A 20,029-nucleotide genomic window follows, 5' to 3' on the forward strand; every position below is an offset into this window, starting at 1 on the left:
TATCTAAAAGAGTGGGAAATACCCCCAACACACTGTGTTTAAATAGTTTTGGGCATTTTGGAGTCAGCAGGGGTCAAGGGCTTTGCAAGCATGAAGATGAGTCTCTTCAGCCACCACCACCACCATCCACTTCAATCCTTGCTACCTTTCCACACAATAGGTTCTGCAATTGGTTCCGCATTCAAAGGCAGTTTACCTAAGGGAATGAGTGTGGCTGGGCCATCCCTGGACTGGTGTTGCTCTGGGGCATGGCTTGTCCAGGTGAGAAGTGGCTTTTCCCAACATTGACATAACCACAGGACTAAGGTCAGAAAATCACAGACCATAGATCTTTTGTCTCTACTCAAGCCAAGCCTATGCTGCAGGTCCTCATTGAAAGGACTTCAAATCCATAAGGCTTTTACTGAAACAAAATTTCCACAGTTCACTTTTACTGGAGATCCCACCAGTTCCTTTAACCCAACACCTTTGCCCATTGAGAGTATATCTCAGCAGTTTTGCTCATTTTTCACCTCATCAGGTACTTTATGGCGAAAACCCAGGGCAGGTCAATCGGTGGCTTTGGAGCTAACAAGAGAGAAGGGTCGGGCTTTCTCATTGGTTCAGCCTGGGAAATTGAGTAAAGGAGTTTCCTTCTTCCCAGGCTTCCAAATCTAAGTGGTGCTGACATGCCCCAGCGAGGATAATACGAAGAACAGTTCAATGGATTTGAAATATTTTAAATTCTGAAAAGGTTGCTACTAAAATTCAAAAGCAGAGCTCAAAATTCAGAGGCCCAAGAGGTGCAGACACTATCTGATAATTCCCAGTCTTGGTCTGCTCTCGAGCAGGGAGAGCTGGTCGTACTTGGACCACTTCTCAAGTCAAAGAGACAAGCAGACAAGGACAATTCAGAGACCATCCCAATTCCTGGGGGTAGGTTCGGTTTCCCAGGGGTTCCAGACGAGCACACACCTGAGACTCAACTCATTTTAACAGAAAACTTTAGACTCAAGGTTCCCGTCCATCAGAAAACATGCAACCTCAGATGTCGGCAAAAACTAGTGGTAGGAGTTTGGGCCACAAAAAAATGTTGTAGCTGTGACTCCAGTATATTTGAAGTTTCTTACAACTTCTTGCAAAGATGCACTTTTTCCACTTTGTTGTCTTCAGCTGGGCTATGGGAATAAATGAAGTTCATGCAGAAAAAAAAGTGGGGGAAGAGGGGATACACAGAGTTGTTTGCCATTTAGGGGTGAAAATAGAGATATGAACATTGTGTAAAACGTGAGATAATATAATTCAACAAGCTTTTCTCTCTCTGGAGGACTGAAAAATAACCTCAATGAAAATATAATACAATGATAAAATTCTGTCTCCATCCAATTAATTACTTGTGAATAATAACATCCCAGGTTACTTTCAATTATATTCTAATTGCACACCTTTTGCTCTGGTTGATTTGGCAGTAAAGTAATGAACAACTATTTCTGAGTTTAATTGACACCATTATTTCTGTGGCCTTTACCTCTTTGTTGAAAACATGGAAATCCGCAATCCCAGGGCTGGAACTGGAAGGCACCAGCCTTGAACCTTGCAGAGCCTGTTCCTTTCACATCACGTCCCTTTGCCCATTGCGGGGAACAAAAGATCGGCTGTATTTGTCAGCATTCATAGGAAGGCTTTCATAATAACAGCATCACTATTCAGAAAGGTTACCATTTCATAAAGCATTAGCAATTGTCATATTACATTTATCAAAGGAGATGGGTAAGTGAGCTATACGGAGTCTGTTACAGTGTCATTCATAATTTATTCCATGTACAATAAGGAGCTGATCAGATTTCATGCGTGTTTAGTTTCTGAAAGATAACTGCTTGTGGCTTGTCTAGTTGCAGAATTCCAATATGCTTCTAGGTAATGTGTTTATCTCATGTCACCTCGACATTTTAAATCTCTGAAGTTTTCCTTATTTTCATAAAGTAATGCTTGAATATCAGTGCTCACTCTCAAACAAATAAAAGACTCTTCTCATTGGCCTAAAATAAATCATTCTATTTTAACTCAGTCTAGAAACATCACCTAATAGTCTCCTGCATAACTCATTGGGAGAAAGATAGGAATTTGCTTTTGTTTTTTTTAATAGGAATTTGTTTTTGAAGACAGACAGTTGCAAGCTTACAGAGTTAAGAATTCTTAACTCACAGAAATGGACTGCAGTTTCCAAATAAGGATATAAGTTATGCAACCCAATGGTCTTTGGAGCCCTTTTAAAATGTTTACAAATGCAGGTGTGCGTCATGTGTAAATGGCATTCGCCCAATATGTGACCCCTCCCTTATATTTCCAAACTGAAACAAATTAAGAGAAGGAAAAGTCTTTTAGAGATCCCTAGGGAAAAAGCTATAATCCAATGTGATGAATTGATCCGACCACACACACTGGGACAGTGTGACGTGATAAGTGGCACCTGCGCTTCCTCTGAGCCAGACGTGGACCTCTGCTCCCACCCTCCTTTGGCCTTACCTCGTATCTGCTGGCCGTCTGCTCTGCTGCCTTCAGACCTTGGCACATATGGATGACAAAAACCTTCGCTCTTCTCTGGGCAGGAAACCAGTTGCTATTCACAAAATCCATGACCATTACATGATTTTTTAGCTCTGTTCTAAATGTTTTTATCTGAAAAGTCCGGTGCACGGCCGTCCCCACAAGGCGGACCGCATCCCCCTCCTGATAAGTTTTAGCAGGAATTCCAGACTGCTGCATGATACCGGGAATCTTGTGACTCTGGCTGGCGAACCTGGCAGATACAATTTTCTTTGTTCAGCCCAGGTATTGAGTGCAGCAGGAGGGATCTGGGAACTGCCTGGGCTCAAACCTCACCCAGCATTTTCCAACTCCAGAGCTCGTTCTTCCGAAATCTCAGGAGCAATTAAGTAAAGAACGTGGATGTGGAAACTTCGACGGTAAGCTTGCCACGCCATAAACCAACTCCTTCTTACTGTCGGCAGTCCATCTCCAGCCTCATGCCCGAGCTCTCCGGTAACTGGACATCTTCTCGGGTTTCAGAGAGTCATTTCTGCCTGCCACACCAAAGTTCTGAAAACAGAACTCACCCTGTGCTTTCAGACTCTAGCCCCTCACAGCCAGATAAATAATTTACAAGGCTTCGAACAAAGGAACCAGGAGTGTTCGTTGCTGACTTTTAGAATTCCTACTTTTTCTTGCCAGGACTGAAAGGAACAAGCAGACTGTCCGCCAACACAAAGAGTGCACTCAGTCCTCTAGGAGATAAAGAAACACATTCAACTGAAAGAGCAAGCTTGCCACACAGAAGAAGTGGTGGCTGCAAGTGGGCATCAGAAAGAAGTGCTATGTTAGGAAGCTCTTCATAAGGCCCAGGGGAAAACGGTGCACAGCTCAGACCAGTGCTCTGGTCCCAGCTCAAATGGGTGGAATTGCCTCAGTTTCCCCAGGGGTAAAATTAGAATGATAATACCCTACTTGCTACCCCTGGTGCTGGGAGGATCAGGTGGGCCAAACAGTGAGAAAAAAACAACACGGCATGGAATCACAAAGGCATCATTTTCATAGTACAGTTGTACATTTTCTGCAAATTATTTGTACTGTGCTCTCTGTACACACATATATATAATAGGGTAGAGATTTCTGTGATGCTGAAAATCATTAGATTCTGAATTTCAAGCCGTTTAGAAATGCAAAAGCACCACATAATCCTCACTTCTTTCTTTCAGGCTTTGGCAGCATTTCTACTAACCTAGTGAAAACTGCAAGTCTTGGATCAAGGGTCTGGTCCGCAGGAAGCAAATGACAAGTACCACGACCATGTCCTGAATCCAGATGCAGAGCTCTTCTCCTCAGGTGACGTCCACTGGGATTTCCAGGAAGATGCCCCTTGAGGAAATTGCCTACCCATGTTGAAAGCTCTGGAGGAGGCTGCAATGAAGTCTCCAAATTACTTTCTAGAAAACAGAGCAGCAGTTCTTGACCCAGGAAGATGTTCCTTCCTGCTGTAGGTAGGAATTGACCAGCCACACTCAGTGGGGCTTGGCTTGGGTGGTGGAATGCTAGTCTTCCATCTTGGGAGCCAATAGAAATGTTGAAGTTGAGCTCTCAAATGAAGAAAGAGATGGAAAAGACTTTAGAGGTCATGGAGGCCAGCATTCTCATTTCAGTGTTAAGAAAACAGAGCTACAGAGATTAAACGCCTGCCCCAGACCACACAGCGAGGAAACTGGAACTCGAGCTCAAATTCCTTAAACAGAACACTGCCCGGTTCTGCCTGCAGTTCTCTCAAGGATGACAGTGAGGATTCCACAACCCACGGCCGCCATGACTCACATGGAAACGGCGACACCGCAAGGACTCAAGGCTGAGAGGCACACTCAGATGCTACATCTCAATAAGCCGAGCCACAGAGCCCCAGCTTAGATTTGCAAGCCCAGGGATGAGTCAGGGAAGAAATTTCAGCAAGGAAAAAAATGAAAAATAAATGAGGACATCAAAGAAAGATGGCCTCTGCCTGGCAGGCTGGGGGGCTGTGAATGCCACACCCTGCTCCCCCCACAGCTGCCTTTTGCCGCCAACTCTAGCTGGTGGCTGTTGTCACTGTCCATGGTGAGAACAAAGACCATAGAAGCTCCACACGTGGACAAGGCTGTGGGTGACTCTTCGCTCCTAAGGGTGACTCTTCTCTGCAGGACTCACCAGCTAGTGTGACTCACAAGGCCTTTGTGTGGTCTCTTTTTATTTTCCTTCTGTTAATTTTTATGGAGGTAACATAAATCCAACATAGCATTTCCCATTTTCATCACTTTCAATACTTACAACTCAGCAGTATTAATCACAGTCACAATAATGTGCTACTATCAACACCATCCATTACCAAAATTTTCCATCACCCCAAAAAGAAACTTGGCACCCACTATGCTCCAACTCCCCGTTCCCAACCCCCATAACCTCTAGTCTGCTTGCTGCCTCTATAAATTTCTATATTCTAGCTATTTCATTTATGTGAAATCATACAATATCTGAACTTTTGTGCCTTGCTTATTTCATTCAACATTATGTCTTCAAGGTTCATCCATCCTGTAGCATGTATCAGAATTACTTTCTTTGGGCAGGCAATGGTGGTTTAGTGGTCGAGTTCTCGCCTGCCATGCTCGAGACCCAGGTTCGAGTCCCAGTGTCTGCCCATGTTTTAAAAAAAAGTATTAAAAAAGATTACATTCTTTTTCTACATTGTGTATATATACCACATTTTTATATACCACATTATTTTATACCATATGCATATGGCCATGAATCTTTTGATGGAGACTTGGGTTGCTTCAGCATTTCACTATCATAATGCTACCATGAATACTGGCATACAAATATCTGGTCAAGTCCCTGTTTTCAAATTTTGGGAGGTATAGACCTAGAAATGAGATTGGAAGATAGCATGGCAATTCTGTTTCTGAAGAACCACCAACTATTTTCCACAGTGGCTGCACCATTTCACATTCCTACCAATGATGCATGAGGGTTCCTATTTTTCCACATCCTTTCCAACTTATTTTTCATTTTAATAGCCATTCTAATGGGTATGAGGTGGTATCTGTGCTTTTGATTTTCATTTCCTTAATGGCTAACGATAATGAGCATCTTCTCATGTGTTTATTGGCCATTATCTTCTTTGGGGAAAATATCTATTTAAATCATTGGTGTTTTTTTAAATTGAGTTGTTTGTCTTTTTGTTGTTGAGTTCTAGGTAGGAATTCTTTATATATTCTGTACATTAAACCCTTACCAGATCTTTGGCTTCCAAATATTTTTTTCCACTCTATAGGTTGTCTTCTCACTTTCTTGATAATGTCTGTTGACCCACAAAAGTTTCTAATTTTGATGAAGTCCAATTTACTTATATTTCATTTTGTTTGTGCTTTTGGCATAAAATATAAGAATCCATTGCCAAATTCAAGGTTCTGAAGATATGTTCCCTATGTTTCTCCTAAGAGAAAACATAGTTTTAGCTCTACTGTTTAGCTTTTTGATCCATTTTGAGTTAATTTTGAATGTGGTATAAGGTAAGTGTTCACTTTCATTCTTTTGCATGTAGATATCCAGTGTTCCCAAAATCATTTGTTGAAGAGACTCTTCTTTCCCATTAAGTGGATTTGGTTCCTTTGCCAAAAATCAATAATTCATAGATGTGAGTGCTTATTTCTGGACTCTCAATTCTATTCCAGTGGTCTACTCATCTGTCTTTCTACCAGAGCTATGTGGTTTTGAGCAGGTCTCTAGAATTCTTGGTCAATAGAGCTAGATGGAAACCTAGATATTGTTGGATATGACCTCTCATTATAAAGAGAAGAAAACAGATGCCCAAAGAGAGGGAAGCTTGATAGAGAGGTCAGAGGGCATAGACCAAGCAAAGGATGTGTTGGGAGTCAGGGTTTGTGTCAAGGCCCTAAGGCAAGTCAGGACATGACTATGGATGGTCCCTTCTCAGGTTCCATTTCTCTTCCTCAACAAACCCCTTGGCCATGCTGACATCTCTGGATTGAACAGAACATGTACAGAGAGCCGCACCACTCACCTTGGGGCCAGCCCTCCAGCAAGGTAAGGAGGAACCTCTGCACACAGACATTGGGGTGGGGGGCTCACATCCCTCCATCTAGCTTTGGAGCTAGAGTCCTCCCTCCCACAAAGCACAAGTCTTCCCAGAGGCCAGTCACTGGTGGGTCAATCCTATAGCAGTGGGCTCTGAGTCACCAATCCTCAAGTGGTTCTGGCTGCACACAGGGCTGGCCTGTGTCCTCGGGTATTAGCAAGGCTCCCATTGCCTCAGTTTCCCCATCTGTTTAATGAGATAACAATAGTGCCTACCCTGTTGGGCTGCTGAGGAGACTGAAAGAGTTTATCCATATAAAGTACCTGGCATCAAGTCCTTGCTTGATAAATGCTGACCATCATCACCCTCCAAAGGGCAGAGACTTTAAAACAGTAAATTGACAAGATACATTATTTTCGTAACAAAGAAGGCAGTGTTAAGGAGCAATAGGAAATGAACTAGAAGCCACAAAACCTGAATTCCAGGCCTCTCTCTGCTGTTAGCCAAGCCTAGAAGTAGGACAGATTGCCAGCCTAGATTTTCTCAAATATAAAATGGAGATGGCATCAACCTGAGGTGGTTGTTGTGACAAATGCACTAGGTAGTGTGTTGGTTTGAAGCTGTTATGTACCCCAGAAGAGCCACGTCCTTTTTCCTGATCCAGTCTTGTGGGGGGGAGCCATGTTTCTTTTAATCCTCATTCAATATTGTGGGGCAGAAATTTTGACTGGATTGTTTCTATGGAGATGTGACACACCCAATTGTGGATGTGACCTTTTGATTGGATGGAGATGTGACTCTGCCCATCCCTGGTGAGTTTTAATTAGTTTACTGGAGTCTTTAAGAAAGCTCAAGGAGACAGAAATAGTTCAGATCTGGCACAGATGGAGAGCCCAGCAGACATCACCATGTGCCTTCCCATAAAATGCTAAGCAAGCCAGAGCCAGAAGGATCCAGAATCCAGGAGAAGATGGAAATACCAGCCACATGCCTTCCCATGTGACAGACACTGGCATTTGTTGAGTCAAGGTATCTTTCTACGATTGCCTTAGTTTGGACATTTTTATAGCCTTAGAACTATAAACTTGTAGCCTAATAAATTCTCTTTATAAAAACCAACCTATTTCTGCATTTCCAGCAGATTTACAAACTAAAACAGATCTTGGTACAGGGAGTAGGGTGCTGCAGTTTGCAAATACCAAACAAACATGTTGGAACAGCTTTTTAAATGGATAAGGGGAAGATTCTGGAAGAGTTGTGAGACACTTGAAATATGTAACCTAATAAATTCCTTTTTTAAAGGCCATTCCATTTCTGTTCTATTGTGTTTCAGCCGCATTTAGCAAAATAAAACAGGCTGTTAACGTATGTGGAACATATGTGGAACTTTTTATAAACTATATACTTTAAAAATTATTAAAATGCAGTATTTAATGCTTTATAGCAATAAACACTGAAAGAAGGAAATGCCAGGCACAAGCATAAATCGAGCTAGTTCTCATCTAAGTCAGACACGTTGACAGTCCCCAAAGAATATCACTGAGTATTAGGATGACCGCCAATTCACCTATATTGCCCAAGGACATTGAGCATTTTTCTGTGTGCACAGAAGCACTGTTCCTCTAGGCTCTACCCCAAACCCAACCACAGGGTTCCCAAGGGAACTGGCCTGTTCTACAGAACATCTTGTCCCCCACCCCACTGATGGGCCCTGGGGTGGGCACACAGCACAAAGGGGGACAAAACCTGTCATAGAGAACCTTAATATGGAACCTCATTTTGTTGGCTGCAGAGTGGGCACCTGGCAAGAGAGAACCTTAACACGGGGCCACAGTCGTGGCACTGAGAAGGATTGGGTGCTAAGGCTGTGAGATGGAACACTTCAGGCACTGCTGGTGGCTGTTCTTCCTCCACTGAAGAGAGAATGAAGTTGTCACAGGGCAAGCCAAAGATGGGAGTTTCCTGATGGGGCTGGACACCCTGGTCCCGCCCAGCCTCATTCTGCCTATGGGTTCTGTGAGACTCCAATAACTTAACAATACATTTCTGTTTCTGTTTGCTACAGCTGCCAGAGTCCCATATACCTGAAATGGATTGGCTTTTACAAAAAAGATTTATTAAGTTACAAGTTACAATTCTAAGGCCATGAAAATGTCCAAATTCAGGCACTAAGAAGAGGATACCTTCTCAGAGGAAAGGCAGCTGGCATCCAGTGTTCCTGTCATTTGCGAAGGCACATGGCAATGTCTCCTGTCCTTCTATCCTGGCTTCTGGTTTCAAATGGCTCTCTCAGCTCCTGTGGGTCCTTCTTACTTCTTCATGGGCATTTTCCTTCATAGCTTCTCTGGGCTTTTTCTCATAAAGGGCTCCAGGAAAGGATTAAGGCCCCCTCCCCAAATGGGTGGGGTCACAAATCTCCATGGAAACAATCTAATAAAAAGTCTCACCCAATAATAGGTCTGCCCCCACAAGATTGGAATGGAAATATATAGGCTTGTCTGGGGTATATAACAGATTTAAACCAGCACAATTCCCCTTTTGGCTCAGGCTATTTGAGGGCTTCTGTCACTTGCAACCAACAGCATTTGGGCTAATCCTTCAAATGCATTCATCTATTAAACAAACAGATGTGACATACCACTGTGTGGGAGGCACTGTACAAGGCCCCAGAGTTACAAAGTTGAAAGGGACAGTCTGCTTCCAGTGGGACAGACACCTTGACAAGAAGTTACACAGAGCACAGAAGTGCTTCTTATGTGAGGGCTGTACCAGTGCAGTGAGGACTCCTGCAAAGACCTATGGAAGGTGGATCCCGCATTCTTAAGGGATGCCTTGAAGCGCTACCAAATCTGAACGTGAGCATCTCATGGACAAAAGTCACCTGTAGGACCTCACTTCTTACTCTCTGTTCACATATTTCATCATAAAGCATCCATAGTCAAAGACGGGGAAGAATTTATTTAAGCCATACTTAACTGCAAATAACCATCACTCTTTACAGACAACAACTTCCTGAACACTTGGCCTCTTTTGTTCTTAAATTAAATAACTCAGCCAACTATAAAAGTGAGTTCTTAACCTTCTTAATGTCCTACGGAAGATTCTATTTAATTTCCCTGAATTGGTCTCTGCGGTGACTTAACTAAAACTATAACATGGTTAGCAATTGCAATCCGATGACATCTAATCAACATAAATGTGTCTTAAATGTGTTTAATGTTGAAATAGAAGTGAAATTAATCTCTTCTCCTTTGACCCTTATACAATACGCAGGGCTGTATAGGATACGCATTTGAGCATTTAAATAATGCTTTATTCAAAGAGAAAAGGAACTGGAGGTACCTGATGCCTGTGAACTCTTAATCTATTCTCCAATGGGATTAGCATATAGGACTATGAAAGCTGTCCTAATTATGAAGAGTTTCAGAGTTGATTTTCTTCAGGGCCTGCACAGATCTAAAAAGCAGTAGGCAACAATAAAAACAGATGACTGGATTTCTGAATTTATAATTTGGTTTCCATTTTGGGGGAAATGACACTTTTATTTATGGGCACTTCACTCATCAGGTGGCTCAGATTGCCCTCCCTTCTCAAAGATGCGGCGCTTGCTGTGAATATGTCTACACAATCACCCTTGTAAAACAGCCGCAGGAGACTCGCAGGGCTATCTCACATAGGACTGATGTGGAAAATTTCCTCTCCTGTGAGTTCCCACATGCTGGAGCTCTAGAAGAAAACAAAAGGACTCAGCATAACATGGCCGATTACAGGATTCTGTACCTTTTAACCAGCGTCATCATCTAAGGAAGAGGATGCAACTTTGCTTGATGAATTCCATTTCCTGTCAACTTATTGAGCTGTGCTGGGTGGCAGCATCTCTGCAGTGGAAAATGGTGGTCACTCAATGATCATTTGTAGGTGCCCAGTTAATATTTATTCAGCAAATGAATCAAATAAAAAGTTATCAATGATCTTTTCTTATAGGTGTGCTTTTTTTTCTTTTCCTTAAATGGAAAACCGTGAGGATTTCTTTCCTACTTCTCTATGCAGTGCTTGGAAACTATGAAAATTTGGTATTTTCCCCAACTTTTGTGGCAACAAAAAAAAAAAAAGGAGAAAATGGAGCAGAGGCTAGAATGATGTTGCCACATCTCTCCACAATATTCGCTTCTTGCCCTCTTTTGCAAGCAATCAATAATCATTTATTAAGCACCCACTGGGAGTTGGTTCAGTGCCAACTACTCTGATTAAAATATTCAAAGTTACTGCTAATGCTGCTAAAAATCAAAGCAACCCACATTTAGGGAGAAATCATATGCTACCACCCCTAACCTTCAAACTCATAGGGAGGAACTAACTATTTGAAGACAATACCTGGGATTTGAATCTCTTCTCTCCAATGTCTAGATCTATTTTAGATAAAGAAAATCAATGACTTTGTTAGAAACTATGTTTGATTCTAAAGCATACATTTTGGCAGGCAGGAGGTGAAGATGAAGATTGCAGTTGACAGGAAACATCAACTCTATGTACTATTTGTGTGCCATTTTACCCTTTTCCTAGAGCAAGTGCCACCTGTCACCGCCCTCCCATGGCCAACGGCCATGTTTCCCTGGCCAGGCTCACAGGGCACCCCGTGGCTGCACCATGGGAAGCAAAGGGCAGGACCCACTGTTGCAGCCTCAGTGTGTGGACACTTCACCTATTCCACATTTACTTCTCAAAATCTGTTCACTGTTACCCTCGGTCATGGTTCCTTGCTTGCTCTAAGCAATATTAGCTGTGTGTGTGTGTGAATTAATTTTTTAATTAGGGGTTTTGAACAAATTCCTGAAATGCAATATCTATCAGCAAAATACCCATGCCCCAGAAAAACTGCAAGCTCCCCCACACCAGAAGATGGTGCAGCCACTGCCCACCACCCCCCACCCCTGATCCCACCCTCCCACCCTCCTACCTATGAGGCTAGCAGACCTCACCCTCAGTGCAGAGCTACGGGCATGTGTGGGAAAGAGGCATAAATCCCACGCTGCTCTGGAGAACTTCCACTGGGAATCGTGAAAATGTGTGGCCTTCCACACACACCCGCCTGCCAGCCAGGCTGCATCCAAGGCTGTGTCCTGCTCAGAGTGAGGCTTTCCTTGCCTGCTACCAGCATGGTAACCCCAAGATTCTCTCTCACTTTATGGGGTGGGGGAGAGGGACACACGTGGCCAATTAATGATCCTCACACATCAAAATTGTTAGGGGCAGGTTCTTGAGCTGCCAAACATCATCAGCCAAACCAGTTCCAGGTGAAAGGTTCCTTGTCAGCCCCAGTAAGAGAAGATGGGAAGAGAGATCAAGGAAATGAAGGGGGGAAATACATACACACACAAACACACACACACACACAATTGAAGGCATGTAATATTTCATGTGTTTTCTGAAAGTAAAAGTCCCATATAGTTTACCTTTTAGTAAATTTCATATCAACATAAGTAAAAATTTTCTAGTAACCCCAGCTGTCCAGTAACGAGTGAGATAAGGGGTCATCAAACCAAGGCCCATGAGCCACACTGGCCTGCAGTCTGTTTTTGTAAATAAAGTTTTATTAGAGAAGGGCCATGTCCCATTGCACTGGCGTCATCTGTGGTGCCTTCGTTCTATGTACCATGGCAGAAAGGAGCAGTTGCAACAACAACAAAAAAATGTGGCCCCTGAGCCCTAAAATATTTACTGTTTGGTCCTTTGTAAATAATAGGCTGCTCCCATGAAATGAGGCCTTTGGAGAGGTTGTGAGCTCACCCTAATATAACCATTGACTGGGCCAGAGACCACCAGACCCAGGTTTACCAAACCTACCTGAGCAACAGAATCCCTGCAATGCCTCTAAAAATACACATTCCTGGATCCTACCCAGGCCCCCAAGACAGAATTTCCAATGACAGGGTAGGGCTGGAGAGTTCTGGAAACACTGGCTGTTCTCCAGCAGCACCAATAACATCTCACCCTGCCATCACCCTTTCTTCTTTCCCAGGTGTTCTCATGCACATCACCTGAGTATAATGTGTAATTCTAAGTGGCGTTTTATAGATCAGCAAGGCATGCTGATCTGTGGGGAGCCAGGACGCAAACTAAAGGGCAGAACCTCTCCCACCAACCCCACCACTCTCCCTGACCTCCAGATCCATGACTGTACAAAATCCCAACAAAACAGGAATGTAAGCCTCAAAGACAGAGCCACACTGCTTAACCTTTATCTAGCTATTGTACAAGCTTTGGGTTGGGTCCACGCAGAGCATTTATTTGAATAATGGTACCTTGCATGTGGGAAGGCAAGTTCATTCATTCATTCATTTAATAAACATCACTAAGTCCCAGGCACTGTACTAAGAGCCACAGCAGAGACCAAGACAGCCTGGCCCTGTGGCCCCTGCCCTCCTGGAAGTTACCAAGATATTTATATGGAAATTCATCATTGCAATTGTGATTCGCTTATCCCATTTCTTCATCAGTTCTCTCTTTCTGGAAGATTCTTCCCCATGTGCCAGCTTGGCTTCTGTAGTGTGAGGAATAGTGCTCCCCTCCCCCCAAAATAAAAATCCGCCGGGAGCCTGTGGATGTGACTGTAGGGGGTTGAAGAGAGTCCCCCCAATATTGACGTCTACCAGGAACCACAGAATGTGACACCATTTGGAAATAGTGTCTTTGCAGATGTAATTAGTTAAGAATCTCCAAATGAAATCATCCCATATTTTGGGCCCAGGTGTCCTTATAAGGAGAGGAGCGGACCCAGGGAAGATACCACGTGAGGACAGGAGGGACTGAGTGGTGCAGGAAGCCAAGGAACACTCAGGACCACCGGAAGCTGGAAGAGGCAAGGAAGGGCCCCCCCACCTGGGGGCTGTGCAGGGAGCACAGCCCTGCCAACACCGTGGTTTTAGACTTCTGGCTTCCAGAATGGAAGGGAATAAATTTCGTTTTTTTTTTAATCTCCCAGTGTGTGGTAATTTATCAGAACAGTCCCAAGAAACCAAGACCTTATTTGGACAAAGGGTCTTTGCAGATGTAATTAAATAAGTGGTCTCAAGATTAGGGTGTTCGTATCAGAGGAGAGATGGGGAGAAGACACACAGAGGAGTAGGCGACATGAAGAAGGGAGCAGAGGTTGGAGTGACGTGTCTACAGGCCAAGCAATGCCAAGGATGAGCGGCAACCACGGAAGCCAGGAGGGGGGCATGGATCAGCTTCTCTCCTACAGTTTCTGGAGGGAGCCCACCCTGCTGACACCTGGATTTCAGGCTGTAGCCTCCAGAACTGTGAGATAACAAGTTGCCGTTGTTTTAAGCCAGTTCATGGTCCTTTGTTCCAGGAGCCACAGGACACTAGGTCAGCAAGTTCCCTCACTTCATTCAGATGTCATCTTCCCAAAGGCCCCCCTGACCAAAGGCCTCTCGTGTGCCATTACCCAGCTTGGTTTTCCTTTATGTTACTTCTTCCCCTGATATCTATAGTTACTACTGTTTTATTGTTTTTGTCTTCTCTGTCTTCTCCAGTGGAATGTAAACTTCACAGGAAGAGGAGAATAGTTTAATCTGTGACTGGTTTTTCACATTTGTGTCTTCCTCTCTCCCTCCCCTCTCCCCCCAACTCATACCACCTCTTTCTCCTGCCCTCCTCCTCTTCTCTCCCTTCCTTCCTTCTTCTTACTGCTGTCCCCTTAGCGCATAAAGCATGCCAGATGACAGAGCTGCACAATTACCACACAGGGTCTGATGTGGACACTGGGAAGTACTTTCAGGGAGGAGACGTGCTCACAGTGTTTGGAAATGCATGGGTTGGCATTGCCCACCTACATGGCACCTGAGTCCACCCCAGATGCTGCCTCAGGCATGTCTCACGGAACCATCCAGCCCTCCATCCTGTTGCTTGCTCCAGCCCCACTTCTGGGCAGCCTTCAACCAATTTTGTGTGGGGTCCCCTTGGCCAATGAGGGATGGGACAGAACCCAGGAACATCAATGAAATGCATGTCATGGGCTCCTTGGAAGAACCCGCGGGAGGGGGAACAGGCTGCCCCTGCAGTGGCCAGCCCCCAAGCCCGTCCTCCTGGGAGCTTTTCCACCCAGGTCAACCACCTGTGGCCAGGGTCTCTCAGACTCAGTTCTCCAGGGATCTAGGCTAAGCCTGATTCCATCTCACCCATCACATCTCCCCCGTCTCTCCTCTCTGTCCAGCTCTGACCCTCACACTCTGGCTACCATGTGCCTTGCCAGCCTTCTGGGTGCACCATCATGATGATAACGGATTTCCCACTGGGTTCTCCGGAGGGCCCAGCTCAGTCATTCACTCACAACTGGGTCCCAATGAGCGTGGGTCAGAGGTTGGTTACATCTCCTCAAAAGGGATGCAAGTCCGAGGAAAATCCCCAGTATGCACTGTGTTTTGTTTATCTGTTTGGGTTTTTGCCTGCCCTGATTCACTTGGGCCAAACCTAAACAGGAGCTCGGGTGACTCCACTCACCGGTGCAGTATTTTTAAACGCACGCCGAAAGCGTACAAGGCTCTCTTCTGTTGTATTTAAAACAAGAGAGCAGGGGTTAGAGCAGAGACTGGTGCCAGGGCTGAGGGGCTGTGGAGTAGATGTAGGCCACACAGGTTTACCCTTGCAATCAGGACTCACTGTTTTGGTAACAGCAAAAGAAACTTCTTCCTTAGGAGTGAGCTCGTGCCACCTCTCTAAAGCTTGCAAGCACAGGTACCTTGAGACTTTGCCCCATCCCTGGCACAAGGCAGGCATATAGTAAATGTTTGTTGAGTGAATAACTGTTCTCCCACCATGGGAGTCTCCCTACAAGAGGGCCATAGGTTTCTACCTGAAAAGGTTTGGGTATAATTCAGCACAGCACATACCTGTTTAGAACACCCTGCATTTCTCGGTTGCATTTGAGCTGACTTCACGCCCTACTGGGAAATCACAAAAGACACCTGAGTGATGGCGGCAGGTGTGTTCTCTCTTGATCACCTGGTTGGATCAACCTCCCCCTGCCCCTATGTGCAGTTGCATGGAGGGGCCTCCATGGAGGGAGGGGACTGAGACAGGCACGTGGGTTCCAGCATCGCCACGGAGCAACCTGGGTGGTGAGAGCCACCAGAACGAGGTGCAGGCACCCGTGCCAAGCACGACTATCATCTTTCCCTGTTTCCTGTGCCCAGGCACCCCAGGCGTGGGGCGAGGCTGCCTCTCTGTGCAAATCTGCTCTGTCCCCTCTCATGTGTCCCCCAACTTCTCAGACTTCTAACTGTATTCGCAGCGGCGCTGCCCAGCCCGTGTTCCCTGCCAGCCTCGGCACCGAGGGGAGATGCAGCCTGGATTCAATTTCTCGTCCCTGCCTGCCTGATCACAAAGCACTCCCTCCTCGGGTTCCCAGCGCTCTTTCTCTCGCCCAGCTTCTGTTTCCCTGATCCCTGATTCCGCATTTGCTAAGGGTTTCTCTGTGTCCCTCGCCCTACAGTTAAAATTCAAATCGGATTACAGCCCTATTTTCAAGCAAAGGAAACTGCCTTCTACTGGGGAACTGAAATAAAATTAGGGATCCAAGGCCAGACTGGTCAAGTGCCCCTTTTAAAAGGACAAAATAGGAAGCCTGAGCATGTTTTACAGAGAATCCATCCTGCCAGGCAATTGCTAAGGCTAAAGTAGCTTTAGAATTATAGCTGGAGTCCTCTGAAGAAAGACAGGGCATCCTCTTGGCCGCTTAGCTGGAAAATGAACGATTGAGAATGCAGAGCTCCTTCCACACGCAGCAGCCCTCAGTGACCTTCCTGTCCACGGTCATTTACTCCCACCTTCCCCCTCCCGGCCAACCTGCATGAAGGTCAGCTGTTCCTGCCTGCAAACACATGCTGAGCCGCCCCCTCCGGACCGGGCACAGGTCCAGGTCCAAGGGATTCAAAGTTAAGTAAAACACAATCTCTGCCCTCAAGCCTCTTGAAGTCTGGGGGTTTCTGGGGCTGGAGCCCCCAAAGCCGGCTGTGCGCCCACGGATATTCTGTTGTTCGTGGGGGTGAAGGAAGAAACTTCCACAACTTTTATTTACACTCACTTGTATCCTATCCTCTTAATTTCCATACAGAATATATTAGTACAATAGCTCATGTTCACACTTTATAAATAAAATGGCCCCATATCGGGGTGCCATAAAACTCCCTCCTTTGCTTAGATGAATGATCCAGGAGGTCTGGAGACCCTGGCCCAGGAGAATGGGCTTCTGCACTTTTCCAGAAGGCAGGTGGATACTTCCCAGAATTGGGGGTTGGAGGGTGAGGTGGTCTGACGGTTGGGCAGTGAAATAAATCAAGTTGTGCCGACAATGACAGGTGGGTCTCGGGGGTGCCCGTGCTCCACTACGCCCCCAAGCCTAAATTGGAAAGGACAATTGAGGGTCCAGGAGCACCTGGTCTTGGTCCCCAGCCGTCTGTCCTGCAGGGCCAAGGTGAAGTCAGACATCCCCCTTTGGCGTCTTTTGCTGTGTTTCCTGGGACTGCTTGTCAAAACTGTGGGCAGCTGAGACCGGCAGAGCCCTCACTGCTGGCACCACCCACTCTGCCACTGGGGCCAAGCTTGTCCACATCCCCCAAAGTGGTGGGGTTGGGCTGCATCCCCTCCAGGACCCGAGGATTCTGCAAGGCATCCCCCCGTGGTTGATCTTCTTCCAAGTCCCCCTTTTGGGGAATCAGCAACACGCTTCTCCAGGGTGGGTAGGGTTTCCGGTGGCCACTGCCCAGTGTTGCCTTCGAAGCATTTCCTCCCGCGGGCCCTTAGCCAGCGTCCTGGATAGGGCCCAGCCACCGGCCATCCTCGGTCTGGGGTGAGTCCCGGTCCCGTTTGGCACACCATCCACCCTCCCCTCCCACACCCCCGACAGACATGAGTTCTCCCACTTTGCTAGTGAACGTGAACGTGGGCTTGGCATCCAGAGGCCCAAGCACTGTGCTCAGAGTCCTTTAGAACCAGTCACCTCTGTCCACAGAAGGGCACTCTGATTAGCTGAGTAACATGCACCTCAAAAGATGTCTACCTCTTAATTCTCGGGACCTGTGAATGTATTACCTTACTTGGTAAAAGGATAGGCAGATGCAGTTAAGGTAAGGATTTTGAGATTAATTTTCCTGGATTATCTGAGTGGTCTCAGTGTAATCCCAGGGATTTAAAAGAAGACAAGAGGGTGAAAGTCAGAGACAGGAGCAAGAGATTGGGGTGTTGTGAGGAGGCCATAAGCCGAGGAGTGCGGGTGGCCTCCAGAGTCTGAAAAAGGCAAGGAAGTGGCTTCTTTCCTAGAGCTTCCTGAAGAAATAAGCTCTTTCTGCACCTTGATTTTAGACTCCTGACCTCCAGAATGGAGGTGAATAAATTTGTGTTGCTTTAAGCCACTAAGTTTGTGGTCTTTTATTACAGCAGCAGAAGGAAACTTACAACATACGACAAGTCTGCCCTTTGCTTGAATGGCTCAGACCCCGACTCAGAGTCCTGATGGGTCATTCCATGTGACCTTTGCTATTGACCACACCCATCACCATTTCCAGTTAGTGAGCACTGACACAGGCCACACTCTGCTGGGCACTTCACATTCTTTATTCCCCAGCGTCCTTACCATAACCCTGTGTTCTAGTTTGCTAGCTGCCAAAATGCAATACACAGGAATGGAATGGCTTTCTAAAAGGGGAACCTAAAAAGTTGCTAGTTTATAGTTCTAAGGCCAAGGAAATGTCCCAATTAAAACAAGTCTACAGAAATGTCCAACCAAAGGCATCCAGAGAAAGATATCTTGGTTCAAGAAGGCTGATGAAGTTCAAGGTTCCTCTCTCAAGTGAGAGGGCACATGGTGAACACAGTCAGGATTTCTCTCTCATCTGGAAGGGCACATGGCGAGCATGGCGTCATCTGCTAGCTTTCTCTCCTGGCTTCCTGTTGCATGAAGCTCCCTGGGAGGCATTTTTCCTTCTTCATCTCCAAAGGTCGCTAGCTAATGAAATCTCTGCTTTGTGGTTCTGTAGCATTCTCTGCTCTCTCTGAATCTCTTTCATTCTCCAACATGTTTCCTCTTTTATAGGTCTCCAGAAACTAATCAAGACCCACCCAAATGGGTGGAGCCACGCCTCCACCTAATCCAGTTTAACAACCACCCGATTAAATCATATCTCCTGGGAGATGATCTAATTCCAGTTTCAAACATACAATGCTGAATAGGGATTAGAAGAAGCAGCTGCCTTTACAAAATGGGATTAGGATTAAAACATTTTTAATTAGGATTAAAATTTTCTAGAGTTCATACATCATTTCAAACCAGCACACCCTGAGATGTCAATTTCCCTCCATTTCACAGTGGGCAAAATGGAAACACAGAGATGGGCATTCATCTGCCCAAAGAAATGTGGCCACACAGGGTGGAGGAGGGATTTGTACCCATTCAGACTGATTAACTCCTTGTTCATCACCCCACTGCCAGGGCATGCAGTGCTTCCAGGTCAGAAGAAGCTCCTTTTGGTGGGAGCAAAAGGACCAAGCTCAGCTCAGCAGCCTTAGCAGCTGACCAGCTCCTCTGCAGGAGATGCCTCCAGCCTCCTCCCCTGTTCCTGAGACCCGACCAGGCAGTGGTGGCAGCTCATCAGTGGGTCTGCCGTGGCTTTCAGCACTAGATGTGGCCACCCTCTCATCCTTGGTATGTGGAGATCTGACCTTGGTCCTGGTGTTGATGATAGCGTCTGTTCTGACTCCTGGACATTTATGAATCACTATAGTGAACTTCCCCTCTTTAATCTTGTGCTGGATTGGAGCTGTTATGTACATAAGAAAAGGCCATGTTCTTTTGATCCATTCCCATGGGTGCAGAACTATTTTACATGGGACCTTTTAGTTAGTTTATTTCAATTGAGATATGACCCACCCCCTTCAAGCTGGGTCTTAATCATTTTTACTAGAGTCCTTTATGAGAGGATAAAGGACAGAAAAGCTGAGAGAACTCAGTGGGAGAAAAGCCCTAGAGAAGCTTAAAAAGGACCCCCAGGACACAGAGACAAAGCCACTGGAACCAGAACTGAAAGCCATGAAACCTGGGAGTGAAGGAGCAGCAGACATGGGCCATGTGCTTTCCCATGTGAGAGGGAACTCTGGATGCCATTAGCTTTCTTCAGAGTCCAGGTATCATCCTGTTGATGCCTTAACTGGGACATTTTCATGGCCTTAGAACCGTAAATTATAAGTTAATAAATCCCCATTGTAAAAGCCAACCCATTTCTGGTATATTGCAAATCAACAGCTTTAGCAACTTGAAGCAAGCCTCTTCCTAACTGTACCCAGGATTTTCTTATCGAATGATAGGGGTACCCCCACATGGCTTTGGTGGAGCTGATACCACCCAAGCCCTAGAAATGGGCCTTGATGGTTCTAAGG

General features: G+C 45.7%; 1 protein-coding gene across 3 annotated transcripts in view; it reads right to left on the reverse strand.

The window, feature by feature from the left end:
• C13H10orf90 (chromosome 13 C10orf90 homolog) overlaps positions 1–3,230 on the reverse strand; it is a 246,600-nt gene extending 243,370 nt beyond the window's left edge. For 2 of the 3 annotated variants that reach the window (XM_077126393.1, XM_077126391.1), the window contains exon 1: positions 2,506–3,229. In XM_077126393.1, coding sequence (XP_076982508.1) covers positions 2,506–2,745 — 240 coding nt within the window. In that variant the 5' untranslated portion in view covers positions 2,746–3,229. Of the gene's footprint in view, positions 1–2,505 lie in introns of all 3 variants that reach the window. The other variant, XM_077126392.1, reaches the window with a different exon arrangement.
• Positions 3,231–20,029: the final 16,799 nt, after the last annotated feature.

This window comes from Tamandua tetradactyla, chromosome 13 (assembly GCF_023851605.1).
Source record: "Tamandua tetradactyla isolate mTamTet1 chromosome 13, mTamTet1.pri, whole genome shotgun sequence".
NCBI lineage: Eukaryota > Metazoa > Chordata > Mammalia > Pilosa > Myrmecophagidae > Tamandua > Tamandua tetradactyla.